The sequence below is a fragment of the Oncorhynchus clarkii genome, chromosome 22, assembly GCF_045791955.1.
Source record: "Oncorhynchus clarkii lewisi isolate Uvic-CL-2024 chromosome 22, UVic_Ocla_1.0, whole genome shotgun sequence".
NCBI lineage: Eukaryota > Metazoa > Chordata > Actinopteri > Salmoniformes > Salmonidae > Oncorhynchus > Oncorhynchus clarkii.
Window position 1 is genome coordinate 270,032 of NC_092168.1, and position 13,214 is coordinate 283,245.

The window sequence follows — 13,214 nt, forward strand, 5'->3', positions numbered from 1 at the left end:
TCCCATCTGGCAGTGCCCATTTTTACCGCATCAAATCGATGTAAAGAAGCTAGCTAAGATAGCCAGCTATGTTAGCTAGCCAGCTAGATCGCTAGGCTATTCAAATTTTTTAATAAAATAAAATTTGTCACGTGCCGAATGCTTACTTACAAGCCCTTAACCAACAATGTAGTTCAAGAAATGAGTTAAGTAAATAAATAAACTAAAGTAATAAAGGAAATCATTTTTTTTAAACATAACTGAGTCAATGTGTGGGGGTACAGGTTAGTGTAGTTAATATGTACATGTAGGGTTGTAAAGTGACTATGCGTAGATAATAAACAGCGAGTATCAGCAGTGTAAAAACAAAGGGGGGGGTGTCAATGTAAATAGTCTGTTTTATTAATTATTCAGCAGTCTTATGGCTTGGGGATAGAAGCTGTTAAGGAGCCTTTTGGACCTAGACTTGGCGCTCCGGTACCGATTGCTGTGCGGTAGCAAAGAGAACAGTCTATGAGTTGGGTGATGCACTGGGCCGTACGCACTACCCTCTGCCGAGCAGTTGCCTTACCAGGCGGTGAGGATGCTCAGTCAGGATGCTCTCGATGGTGCAGCTGTATAACTTTTTGAGGATCTAGGGACCCATGCCAAATCTTTTCAGTCTCCTGAGTGGGGAAAGATATTGTATTTCCATATTCTTGATTTATTTGGTTTGTTCGGACCATGATAGTTTGTTGATGTGGACACCAAGTAACTTGAAACTCTCGACCCGCTCCACTACAGTTGTTGACGGCCCGTCAGGAAGTCCAAGATCCAGTTGCAGAGGGTGGTGTTTAGTCCTTCGCTTAGTGATGAGCTTTGTGGGCACTATGGTGTTGAGACCGTGATCACACAGTCGTCTGGAACAGCTGGTGCTCTCATGCATGCTTCGGTGTTGCTTGCCTCGAAGCGAGCATAGAAGGCATTTAGCTCATCTGGTAGGCTCACGTCACTGGGCAGCTCGCGGCTGTGCTTCCCTTTGTAGTCCGTAATAGTTTGCAAGCCCTGCCACATCCGACGAGCGTAAGAGCCGGTGTAGTAGGATTAGTGTCCCGCTACTTGAAATTGTCAGCTTTAGCTCGGTGCGGATGTTGCCTGTAATCCATGGCTTCTGATTGGGATTAGGCCTGTGGCGGTCACAAAATTTTGTCAGCCCGGTGATTGTCGGTATCACGGTAATTGACCGTTAATTAACATAAACACATTTAGCCTACAAGCCACTGATGCAGAACTTTGGAACATCTACATTTTAAAAAGTCGAATCAAGCCATGTAAAATAGCCTACACAATAAATCCATTATTTTAGACAAGTCTAAAGAAGCATGATATTAAGATAATGTCATCTATTTCATAAGAACTCAAAAGCGTACTCTGAGTTGTCCTCATGTTAGTTCCTGATAATTCCGTGGCATTATTTTATAGTATGAAGAATACAATTGAACAAAGCTGAATAAAATGGAAAGGATATTTCCTCCAAACGATTTGAGGGCGTGTTTGGGGAATATTCAGAGGTGGAATCTTTCTGTGGGAATTAACGGTAATATATGGGAATTAACGGGAATATATGCAAATTAATATTAATACCATTTAAATGTAGATGTTTTTTGCATTGGACATATTTACCATATCATATGGAGACAGAAACATAAACCTTTCACCTTATCATAAGTTAAATAATTGCAAATTATTAAATCCTTCCAATATAAATAAAAAAAAACAATTTAGTTACGAATTGAACTTTAATTGAGTTGACTCTTCACATGGGATGATTTCACTGAACAACAAAAGGGAATATTTAATGATCCCCAATGATCCATCGCATCTCCCAAAAACGTTTTCTACATACATCTGTAAAATGATAGTCTATAAACTAAAGCTTTGGTTGTCTTTCTCTCAGGCTTCCATGTCTTCTCCCTGGACCTTAATGTCCACCTCTTGAACATCAGGCTCTGAGGCTTCATCTTCACTGTCACTTTCCAACCTTGTTGAAGATGGCCACCAATTTTTCAATCCTTCTATTGGTCAGCCTGTTGCATGCTTTGGTGTGTGTGTGTTCCCAAACAAGGACCAGTTGCTCTCTGAGACGGCTGATGTTGGTGGGATTTGGAGGATGATGGATGCAACGGCAAAGAGCCTCAGATCCACAAAGTCCCTTCCACCATGTGGTTGATGAGATATGTTGGCACGACTGCCATATTGCATCTTAATTCCAAAGCCCTTGCTTGGAAATGTACTTCGCCAGACTGCCAAGAACCTTGCCCTCATCCAGGCCAAGGTGGCGAGACACGGTAGTAATGACACCATAGGCCTTGTTAATCTCTGTACCAGACAGGATGCTCTTGCCAGGATTCTTGGGGTCCAACATGTACGCTGCGGCTTGTATGGACTTCAGGCAGTGGTCTTCACGCCTTTTGATGTATTTCAGAATTGCAGTTTCCTCTGCATGGAGCAGTGAAGTGAGCAGGGCAGTAAGGATTGATTCTCTTTCCTCTGCAAGCAGAGTCTGAACATCAGACAGGATGGCATTGTCTCCCTCAATCCGTGCAATGGCTACTGCTATAGGTTTCAGGTTTCCTTTGCAACCCTCGTTGAGTGGTTAACAAAGAAATAGGTATTCCTACATGCTTCAATTAGAGATAATAATTTACATTTAGTTCTACAAATGTTGGGCTATATGTTTTGATTTCTAATGCATTGTAAGGCTGCATGATGCAACTCTAATGATGATTTTGAAAAAAGTTGCTTGAAAGGCATCATCTTTACTTTGTTTTTTAAGCAGGCTGCACACACATCAGTCTTTTATTCACGATTTGACAAGCACTTGACAATGCTGAGAATTTCACGGCGGCGTCCCCTTTGTGTGGCCGTAACGCACCCTAAAAAAATCCATGCCTTTTGCTGCTAGTGGCCATTCTCGCTGAGTGCTGCGCGGCCCATCACGTGATCGGGTCTTTCTCACAGGCTACAAGTGAAGACGGACACATCAGGGACGCAACTGCACGCGTCCTTATCCAATTCCAAGGTGCATATTCAAGATATTGGAAGATCTGTCCACATTTTACTTTTTGTCAGCCAACAAGATGAGTAGGCCTAACGAACAGCAAAGCACTAGCCTATATCAATCTACTATCTCCCATAGTACAAAGGATGACCTATGTGTGAGAAAGAATTCCAAACATAGTCTGGGACAGTTGTTGGATGTGATAGATCCCAATTAATACAACCACTAGCATCACATAACTGTTTTACGCTATGTGACTGATGCAGCAGATCAAAACGTTTAGCTTAAAATGTTGATCAACTAATTAGGCTATTTCTTCACATTATCAGTGCAGCAATGCACACATGGTAGTAGGCTATAAGCGCAAATTGGGCGGCAAGTAGCCTAGTGGTTAGAGCGTTGGACTTGTGTAGTGGAAATTTCCTGTATTTACCAAATCATGAGAGCAAACCACACACAAGTCAGAGTTATCATAAAGTCCATCTTTAATTATATGAGCTCCATCACAACCCTGTGACTCTCAAATCAATTCAGTGTCTATCATTGAATTCTCTAAGAGTCCTTACACATTTCAACTGAGATCCTTTATAGCAAAGACACACATAGCCAGACGTCGTTCAGCTTTGTCTCCTAAACTATGTTCTTATCTTTCTCTCAGGACCATAAAACAAAACCTATCATCAGGCATATATCAAATACACCCCTCCTGGACAAGATCACAGAGACACAGTGACTGGCACACAGACATTGTGGAGCCAAGAGATAATTGGTTTAAAATATATGTTTACATATGAAGACAAGCTTGACCTCTCCCCTCTCTGCGGCCCAAGTAACTGACCCCATGTCAGAGAACAGATAACTGCAACCGGCCACCACTATAATACAACAAAATACATTCTGATGAGAAGTAACTCACAAGCATATAATGAATATAAAACATCTGATCTATGTTACCAACTAATTCTGATTATTCCCCCACACTTGTCATGCTTTTATTATAAAGGTGCATTTTTATTGAAACTTGAAACTCACGTGCTGTGTATGTATGCCAGTTAGGCTCTACACCCCTTGTAAAGTGGATTAATGTGCTTAATTTTAAGAAGCTATTTGGCCACTTTAATTGTGATACAAACCTTATTAAAACATATACAGTGCCTTGCGAAAGTATTCGGCCCCCTTGAACTTTGCCACCTTTTGCCACATTTCAGGCTTCAAACATAAAGATATAAAACTGTATTTTTTTGTGAAGAATCAACAACATGTGGGACACAATCATGAAGTGGAACGACATTTATTGGATATTTCAAACTTTTTTTAACAAATCAAAAAATTGGGCGTGCAAAATTATTCAGCCCCTTTACTTTCAGTGCAGCAAACTCTCTCCAGAAGTTCAGTGAGGATCTCTGAATGATCCAATGTTGACCTAAATGACTAATGATGATAAATACAATCCACCTGTGTGTAATCAAGTCTCCGTATAAATGCACCTGCACTGTGATAGTCTCAGAGGTCCGTTAAAAGTGCAGAGAGCATCATGAAGAACAAGGAACACACCAGGCAGGTCCGAGATACTGTTGTGAAGAAGTTTAAAGCCGGATTTGGATACAAAAATATTTCCCAAGCTTTAAACATCCCAAGGAGCACTGTGCAAGCGATAATATTGAAATGGAAGGAGTATCAGACCACTGCAAATCTACCAAGACCTGGCCGTCCCTCTAAACTTTCAGCTCATACAAGGAGAAGACTGATCAGAGATGCAGCCAAGAGGCCCATGATCACTCTGGATGAACTGCAGAGATCTACAGCTGAGGTGGGAGACTCTGTCCATAGGACAACAATCAGTCGTATATTGCACAAATCTGGCCTTTATGGAAGAGTGGCAAGAAGAAAGCCATTTCTTAAAGATATGCATAAAAAGTGTCGTTTAAAGTTTGCCACAAGCCACCTGGGAGACACACCAAACATGTGGAAGAAGGTGCTCTGGTCAGATGAAACCAAAATTGAACTTTTTGGCAACAATACAAAACGTTATGTTTGGCGTAAAAGCAACACAGCTGAACACACCGTCCCCACTGTCAAACATGGTGGTGGCAGCATCATGGTTTGGGCCTGCTTTTCTTCAGCAGGGACAGGGAAGATGGTCAAAATTGATGGGAAGATGGATGGCGCCAAATACAGGACCATTCTGGAAGAAAACCTGATGGAGTCTGCAAAAGACCTGAGACTGGGACGGAGATTTGTCTTCCAACAAGACAATGATCCAAAACATAAAGCAAAATCTACAATGGAATGGTTCAAAAATAAACATATCCAGGTGTTAGAATGGCCAAGTCAAAGTCCAGACCTGAATCCAATCGAGAATCTGTGGAAAGAACTGAAAACTGCTGTTCACAAATGCTCTCCATCCAACCTCACTGAGCTCGAGCTGTTTTGCAAGGAGGAATGGCAAAAAAATTCAGTCTCTCGATGTGCAAAACTGATAGAGACATACCCCAAGCGACTTACAGCTGTAATCGCAGCAAAAGGTGGCGCTACAAAGTATTAACTTAAGGGGGCTGAATAATTTTGCACGCCCAATTTTTCAGTTTTTGATTTGTTAAAAAAGTTTGAAATATCCAATAAATGTCGTTCCACTTCATGATTGTGTCCCACTTGTTGTTGATTCTTCACAAAAAAATACAGTTTTATATCTTTATGTTTGAAGCCTGAAATGTGGCAAAAGGTCGCAAAGTTCAAGGGGGCCGAATACTTTCGCAAGGCACTGTAGGCCTATGGGCTAGGCTACATGAGGTGTGTGACTATGATTTGAAAGTCACAAAAAAAGTCATTGTTTCTTATGCTGGGCATCATTCACAAGTGATAAGATATAATTAACAGGCTAATATTGTCACCCATCAGACTATTCTTGATTTAATCTTGTCTTTACATATACTTATATATATATATATATATATATATATATATAATGTATGTATATGTGAAATTTGTTTTGATTTAGAATGGACCATTATCATGCACCTGTATTGAAACAGGGGCATGCGGGAAAAAATACCTGCCATCTATGCACATAAATAGCGAATGGAGGACGCTTTTCCCGGTTGTTTATTTTTCATGCTAGCCAATTAAGCTATACTCCTGTTGTAAATAAAAGCAATGTGCTTAATATTAGTAATGTTGATAAATAAAGTAGGCCTAGCCTATAGAAAGCTGATCCTCCTTTTTTCAGTAGAGGCCAAAACTCTGTTTTCTCACGCAATTGCATAGCATATTGAAATGTTGCTCATGTGCTCTCATAAAGTGTTTGATTTAGATGTTCAAATACATTTGTATTGATGTCAGAGTGATTAGAGGGACAATAGAGTGCTGAGTACCAGGCAGTTAGCAAGTTTGGTAGGCATACCAATGACCATTAGCAGCATCAGAGCTTGGCGAACCATAATTACCGTGACTGAACTGTCACGTGGAATTTGACTGCGGTCGAGACTCGTGACCGCCGGTGTGGTGGTGGTTCACCGCAACAGCCCTAGTTGGGAAATGTGCGTACGATCACTGTGGGGACGACGTCGTCAATGCACTTATTGATGAAAGCCGGTGACTGAGGTGGTATACTCATTTAAAGCCATTGGATGAATCCCGGAACATATTCCAGTCTGGCTAGCAAAAAAATCCTGTAGCATAGCATCCGTGCCATCTGACCACTTCCGTATTGAGCGAGTCACTGGTACATCCTGCTTTAGTTTTTGCTTGTTAGCAGGAATCAGGAGGATATAATTATGGTCAGATTTGCCAAATGGAGGGCAAGAGAGACCTTTGTATGCATCTCTCTGTGTAGAGTAAAGGTGGTCTAGAGATGTTTTTCCTCTGGTTGCACATGTGACATACTGGTAGAAATGAGGTAGAACAGATTTAAGTTTGCCTGCATCTAAATCCCTGGCCACCAGGAGCGCCACTTCTGGATCAGCATTTTCTTGTTTGCTTATGGCCTTATAGAGTTGGTTGAGTGCGGTCTTCGTGCCAGCATCAGTTTGTCGTGGTAAATCGACGGCTACGAAAAATATAGATGAAAACTCTCTTGGTAGATAGTGTGGTCTAAAGCTTATCATGAGGTACTCTACCTCAGGCGAGCATTTCCTCGAGACACACCCCCACCCCTCGTCTTACCAGACATAGCTGTCCTGCCGATGCACGTAAAACCCAGCCAGCTCTATTTTATCCGTGTCATTGTTCAGCCACGAGCTATTTTCACGAGTGAAAATTAAGATATTACAGTTTTAGTGTCCCGTTGGTAGAATAATCTTGAACGGAGATCGTCCAATAGAACGGATGGTAGAGGCTGGTTACCCATTTGCCGACGAACTCTCACAAGGCACCCCGATCTCCTCCCCCTGTCTTTTCGTCTTCACGCGAATGACGGGGATTTGGGCCTGGTCTCGGGGAAGCAGTATATCCTTCACGTCGGACTCATTAAAGAAAACATCTTTGTCCAGTTTGAGGTGTGTTATTGCTGTTCTGATCTCCAGAAGCTCTCTTCTGTCCTAAGAGACGGTAGCAGCAACATTATGTACAAAATAAGTTACAAACAATGTGAAAAAACAAACAAAATAGCTCAGTTGGTTAGGAGCTTGTAAAACGGCAGCCATTATCTAAATGTTTGAGGCTATTTTGCTGCACTCCATGTCCTTGTTTCCCCTTCAAAAATAAATTATTAATCTCTATTTGCAGAAAGACCTAGCTAATAAGAACATTCATTTTTCTGTACTACGTTAGCACAGTGCTTTTACAGAAGTACTGTCAAGCACTTACAAACGCACACCAAAAACAGACAAAACGATAAACAGAAGTGTGTCCATTCGTCTGATGATAATGTTAAGCACAAACAGGAAGTGCCCTGTGTGTGTTGTGACCAGGTTGCCTGGATACGCTGGCGGCCATGCAAGAGCTGAAGATGGGCGTGGCCAGCACAGAGGAGGAGACTCAGGCTGTAATGAAGGTCTACTCCAAGGAGGACTACAGCGTGGTCAACCGCTTCGAGAGTGAGTCCACACACTCAGTCACTCATGTGTTTCAGTTCTTATCTTCTACATCAGGGTTCCCTAACTGGCGGGCCACCCGCGGGTGGTTTCATTTGGCCCCCAAGTTTTCTGAAAATGTCATTGTTCGACATAAGACTCTAAAAACACCAGGAAATCAGCTCCAATTGATTTTTATTTAAGAAATCTGTTTCCAAGTATTCCCTCATATGCAAATGTGAGCAATACTTAAAATTATTGTTTTAGTAAAACATTATCTGTTTGGGCTTCTTGCATTCAATTTGCAGTCTACAAATCATTTGTAATTATGTTCCGACCCCCCGACCATCTGCTCAACAAAAAATCTGCCTGTGGCTATATTTAGTTGATCCCTGTTCTACAGTATTTGTCACACTCACAGCTATTCCTCATATCCCTTTTTCCTGATTTTGGTTTGATTGATTTGTGACATGATATTACAGCCAGAGACAACATTACATATACTTTATCACCAGTGATACATAAAAAAAATTCAAGGATTACTACAAAAAATGATAACCCATATTATAATTCAAGGATGCATTGAAAAGTACACAGTACCTTGTGTTTCATTATATCATATTGCAGTGACCTGGGCACTACTAATAAAACAAACCTCATTGTATTGTTATGAGCACAGCTGATGATGCTGCAGAGCCTGAGTCATCGCAACTTCATGTGTAATGTCATAGGTCACGGGGGTGGCTGGGGTTACTCTGCCCACTCGGTGGAGGCCATCCGCTTCTGTTCTGATGCGGACATCCTACTGGGGGGACTGGGCCTGTTCGGGGGCCGTGGGGAGTACACCGCGAAGCTCAAGGTCAGTGGCAGGGAGGGACACTAGCAAATGGACTGCATTTCCTCTTGCTCTTTTTGCTAGGTCTATACATGTTTGACATTGTAAGATGGTAATTTATCCCATTTACCACCAATGTGTAGTACCCACAGCACTGACGGCTGCCACACAGTTCTCACACCCAAAAGCTATCACCAATCTAAATGTAACTGCCAAAATAAAGGAAACACCAACACAGTGTCTTAATAGGCCTTGGAGGGAAACTAAAGTCATTCCACTACCCGAGAATAGTAAAGCCCCCTTTACTAGCTCAAATAGCCGACCGATCAGCCTGTTACCAACACTTGGTAAACTTCTGGAAAAAATAGTGTTTGACCAGATATAATAAACAAATTGACAACAGACTTTCAGCACGCTTATAGGGAAGGACACTCAACAAGCACAGCACTTACACAAATGACCAATGATTGGCTGAGAGAAATGTATGATAAGATGAGGGGGGATGTCTTGTTAGACTTCAGTGCAGCTTTTGACATGATCTATCATAGTCTACTGCTGGAACAACGTATGTGTTATGGCTATAATGCTATAATGTGGATAAAGAGTTACCTGCCTAACAGAACACAGAGGGTGTTCTGTAATGGAAGCGTCTCGAACATAATCTCGGTAGAATCAGGAATTCCCCAGGGTAACTGTTTAGGCCCCTTGCTTTTTTCAATCTTTACCAACGACATGCCTCCGGCTTTGAGTAAGGTCAGTGTGTCTATGTACGCGGATGACTCAACACTATACACGTTAGCTACTACAGCGACAGCTGACCCTTTAAAGTACACGGAGAGCTAACATTAATGACATGCATGTCAATCTCTCATGGCTCAAAGTGGATCATTACTTGTTTTTGTAAGAGGTGTTGAATGTACCAAGCTGTCTGTTTTAAAATACACACACATCTCTGACACACATGCATACCCCACAAGACATGCCACCAGTGTTCTCTTCACAGTCCCCAATTCCAGAACAGACTATAGGAAGCGCACAGTACTACATAGAGCCATGACTACATGGAACTCTATTCCACATCAGGTAACTCATGCAAGCAGTAGAATCAGATTTCAAATGCAGCTAAAAAAAAAACACTATGTAACAACAGGGCTGTGAAGAGACACAAACAAAGGTAGAGACACATGCATACGCACATATTGTGATATTGTTGTATGGTTGTATTGAACATGTTGTTTTGTGGATATGTGATGGTATTGAACATGTTGTGTTGTGGATATGTGGTGGTATTGAACATGTTGTGTTGTGGATATGTGATGGTATTGAACATGTTGTGTTGTGGATATGTGATGGTATTGAACATGTTGTGTTGTGGATATGTGGTGGTATTGAACATGTTGTGTTGTAGATATGTGGTGGTATTGAATATGTTGTGTTGTGGATATGTGGTGGTATTGAACGTGTTGTGTTGTAGGTATGTGGTGGTATTGAACGTGTTGTGGATATGTGGTGGTATTGAACGTGTTGTAGATATGTGGTGGTATTGAACGTGTTGTGGATATGTGGTGGTATTGAACATGTTGTGTTGTGGATATGTGGTGGTATTGAACATGTTGTGTTGTGGCTATGTGGTGGTATTGAACGTGTTGTGGATATGTGGTGGTATTGAACGTGTTGTGGATATGTGGTGGTATTGAACATGTTGTGTTGTGGATATGTGGTGGTATTGAACATGTTGTGTTGTGGCTATGTGGTGGTATTGAACGTGTTGTGGATATGTGGTGGTATTGAACGTGTTGTGGATATGTGGTGGTATTGAACATGTTGTGTTGTAGGTATGTGGTGGTATTGAACGTGTTGTGGATATGTGGTGGTATTGAACATGTTGTGTTGTGGATATGTGGTGGTATTGAACATGTTGTGTTGTGGCTATGTGGTGGTATTGAACGTGTTGTGGATATGTGGTGGTATTGAACATGTGTTGTGGATATGTGGTGGTATTGAACATGTGTTGTGGATATGTGGTGGTATTGAACATGTGTTGTGGATATGTGGTGGTATTGAACATGTTGTGTTGTGGATATGTGGTGGTATTGAACATGTTGTGTTGTGGCTATGTGGTGGTGTAGGGATGTTATAGGATGTACTGTTTTATCTTTAGCTCATTCAGTGCAAACATAATTCACTGTTTTATATTTTCTTTTCTATGTAATGTGGTATTGCTTTGGTGTGTTTGGACCCCAGGAAGAGAGCAGCTAATGGGGATCCCATTAAATAAATACAAATACAGCTCACCCGCTCTTTTCACGACCTCCGACACTAAAGCTGCCAGTAAGAAGCTTTTTCGTGGCTGTTAAGTAGTAGATTCCCAAATGCCCAATAAAAACAGTCATTAAGCTGCAATTGTGTAGTAATACGAATAGGAATTGTATTTTAATGCAAATAAGAAATGTGTGTTCAAACGTAGGCATGTGCCAATACTCTGCTCATCACTACTCAAATTACCAAATGATCAGGAATGACTTACCACTCGTCTTAAATAAGTAGTGAAATTACCTATTAAGGAGGAGAACTTGTAAGGTAGTGAGTGATAAATACTAAGTCATTTTTTTCATGCGGTTGTGGCAATATCCTGACATCTGGTGGTGACTAGAAACAATTGCATAATATGAACTATTACAAATTGATGGTCCTGAAAATAAATATTAGTGCTTGAAAAAGGTCTTGAATTTGACTTGCCACGGTCTATACGAACCCCGAATCAAGTGTTTCCTTTATTTTGGTAGTTACAATACCTTTATATTTAACCTATGTTATCTCAGTTGTTTGAGTACACTTCAAATATCAAGGTTAGTAGGTATACTAGTGTCAACTGTTTATTTATTTATCAATGTATTAATGTAATCTTTATATTGCTAGGTTCTGTGATATTGAACACATTAGCAAATAGTTTAAATAATACCACAGCCCGAATAGAGGTTTATTCAAGTTCTGCTAGTAAGGCTGACTGTTGTGTTGTTACTGTGCAGTTGTTAGAGCTGGGGCCTGATGGTGGAGACCATGAGACGGATGGGGACCTCCTGGCTGAGACTGACGTCCTGGCCTATGACTGCGCTGCCAGGGAGAAGTACGCCATGATGTTTGACGAACCGGTGCTGCTGCAGCTGGGCTGGTGGTACGTGGCATGGGCCCAGGTGTCTGGGCCCAGCTCAGACTGTGGCTCCCACGGACAGGCCACCATCACCACAGATGACAGGTTACTATTGTAGTTCGTAGAAATACAATCACTTCAAAAGATATCCTCATTGTCATTGTGAATAATGTCGACCTTCGACCTTTTGCAGTGTGGTCTTTCAGTTCAAGAGCTCCAAGAAGTCAAACAACGGTACCGATGTGAACGCAGGTCAAATACCTCACCTCTTGTACAGGCAAGTCATTTTCCTACATGCAAATCACATTTTATTGGTAACATACACATATTTAGCAGATGTTATTGCGGGTGTAGCAAAAGTTGCTTAGGAGTTAGAAGCAGAGCTGCCATGTCTGTCTGCACCATCATTCTCATGTCTGAAATAGTGACCCATGAAATGTTTATTGATGAACTTCAAGTAACCAGCTTTGTAATGGGAATGTGATTTGGTTGTTTTACTATTCTAGGCTTCCGTCGAACGATGGCATCGTAGCCAAAGGGAAACAGCAGACCAGTGAGCCGGTTCACATCCTCAAACGCTCCTTCGCCAGGACCGTTTCAGTGGTACGAACCGTACGCCTGTGTTTCCCCAAGCTAGACTTGTTTCCAGGAAGGCCCCAGAATCAATACACAGGCCTGTCTTATTTAGGAATTACCAATTTAACTCCTGAATTGTGTTCATCAGTCACCAAACAGAATAACATGTAGTTAAACAGGGAGGGACTACCTGGACTTGTACAATAAGAAACACTCATTTTAGTTTTCAGTTGCAAAATGTTTTAAAACATTTTCAATTGCATGCCATAATGAACATCACCCTGGAGTGTTATACAGTAGTAGTTAGGATGTTGCTAGTGAAGATTTCATGAATAGGTTGTAAAGCTGTAGTTAACATGTAATAAACATGCAGTAAAGTTGTCCTCCCCTCCTCTCCCTGTAGGAGTGTTTTGAGTCCCTGCTGAGGATCCTCCACTGGAGCTGGACCACCCTGGTGCTGGGGGTGGAGGAGCTGAGGGCCCTGAAAGGCTTCCAGTACACGGCCACCCTGCTGGACCTGGAGCGCCTGCGCTTTGTAGGGACCTGCTGCCTGCGCTTGCTCCGCGTCTACATCTGTGAGATCTTCCCCGTATCTGGTAGGGTTACAAAGATGCACGTGCACAA

The 13,214-nt window shown here is 41.8% G+C and overlaps 1 protein-coding gene across 1 annotated transcript in view; it reads left to right on the forward strand.

The window, feature by feature from the left end:
- The window catches only part of LOC139380072 (E3 ubiquitin-protein ligase MYCBP2-like), a 275,571-nt gene that overhangs the window by 128,687 nt on the left and 133,670 nt on the right, over positions 1-13,214 (forward strand). The window contains exons 24-29 of the mRNA XM_071122535.1: positions 7,927-8,052; positions 8,760-8,887; positions 11,893-12,119; positions 12,208-12,291; positions 12,521-12,617; positions 12,994-13,186. Coding sequence (XP_070978636.1) covers positions 7,927-8,052; positions 8,760-8,887; positions 11,893-12,119; positions 12,208-12,291; positions 12,521-12,617; positions 12,994-13,186 — 855 coding nt within the window. The remainder of the gene's footprint in view (positions 1-7,926; positions 8,053-8,759; positions 8,888-11,892; positions 12,120-12,207; positions 12,292-12,520; positions 12,618-12,993; positions 13,187-13,214) is intronic.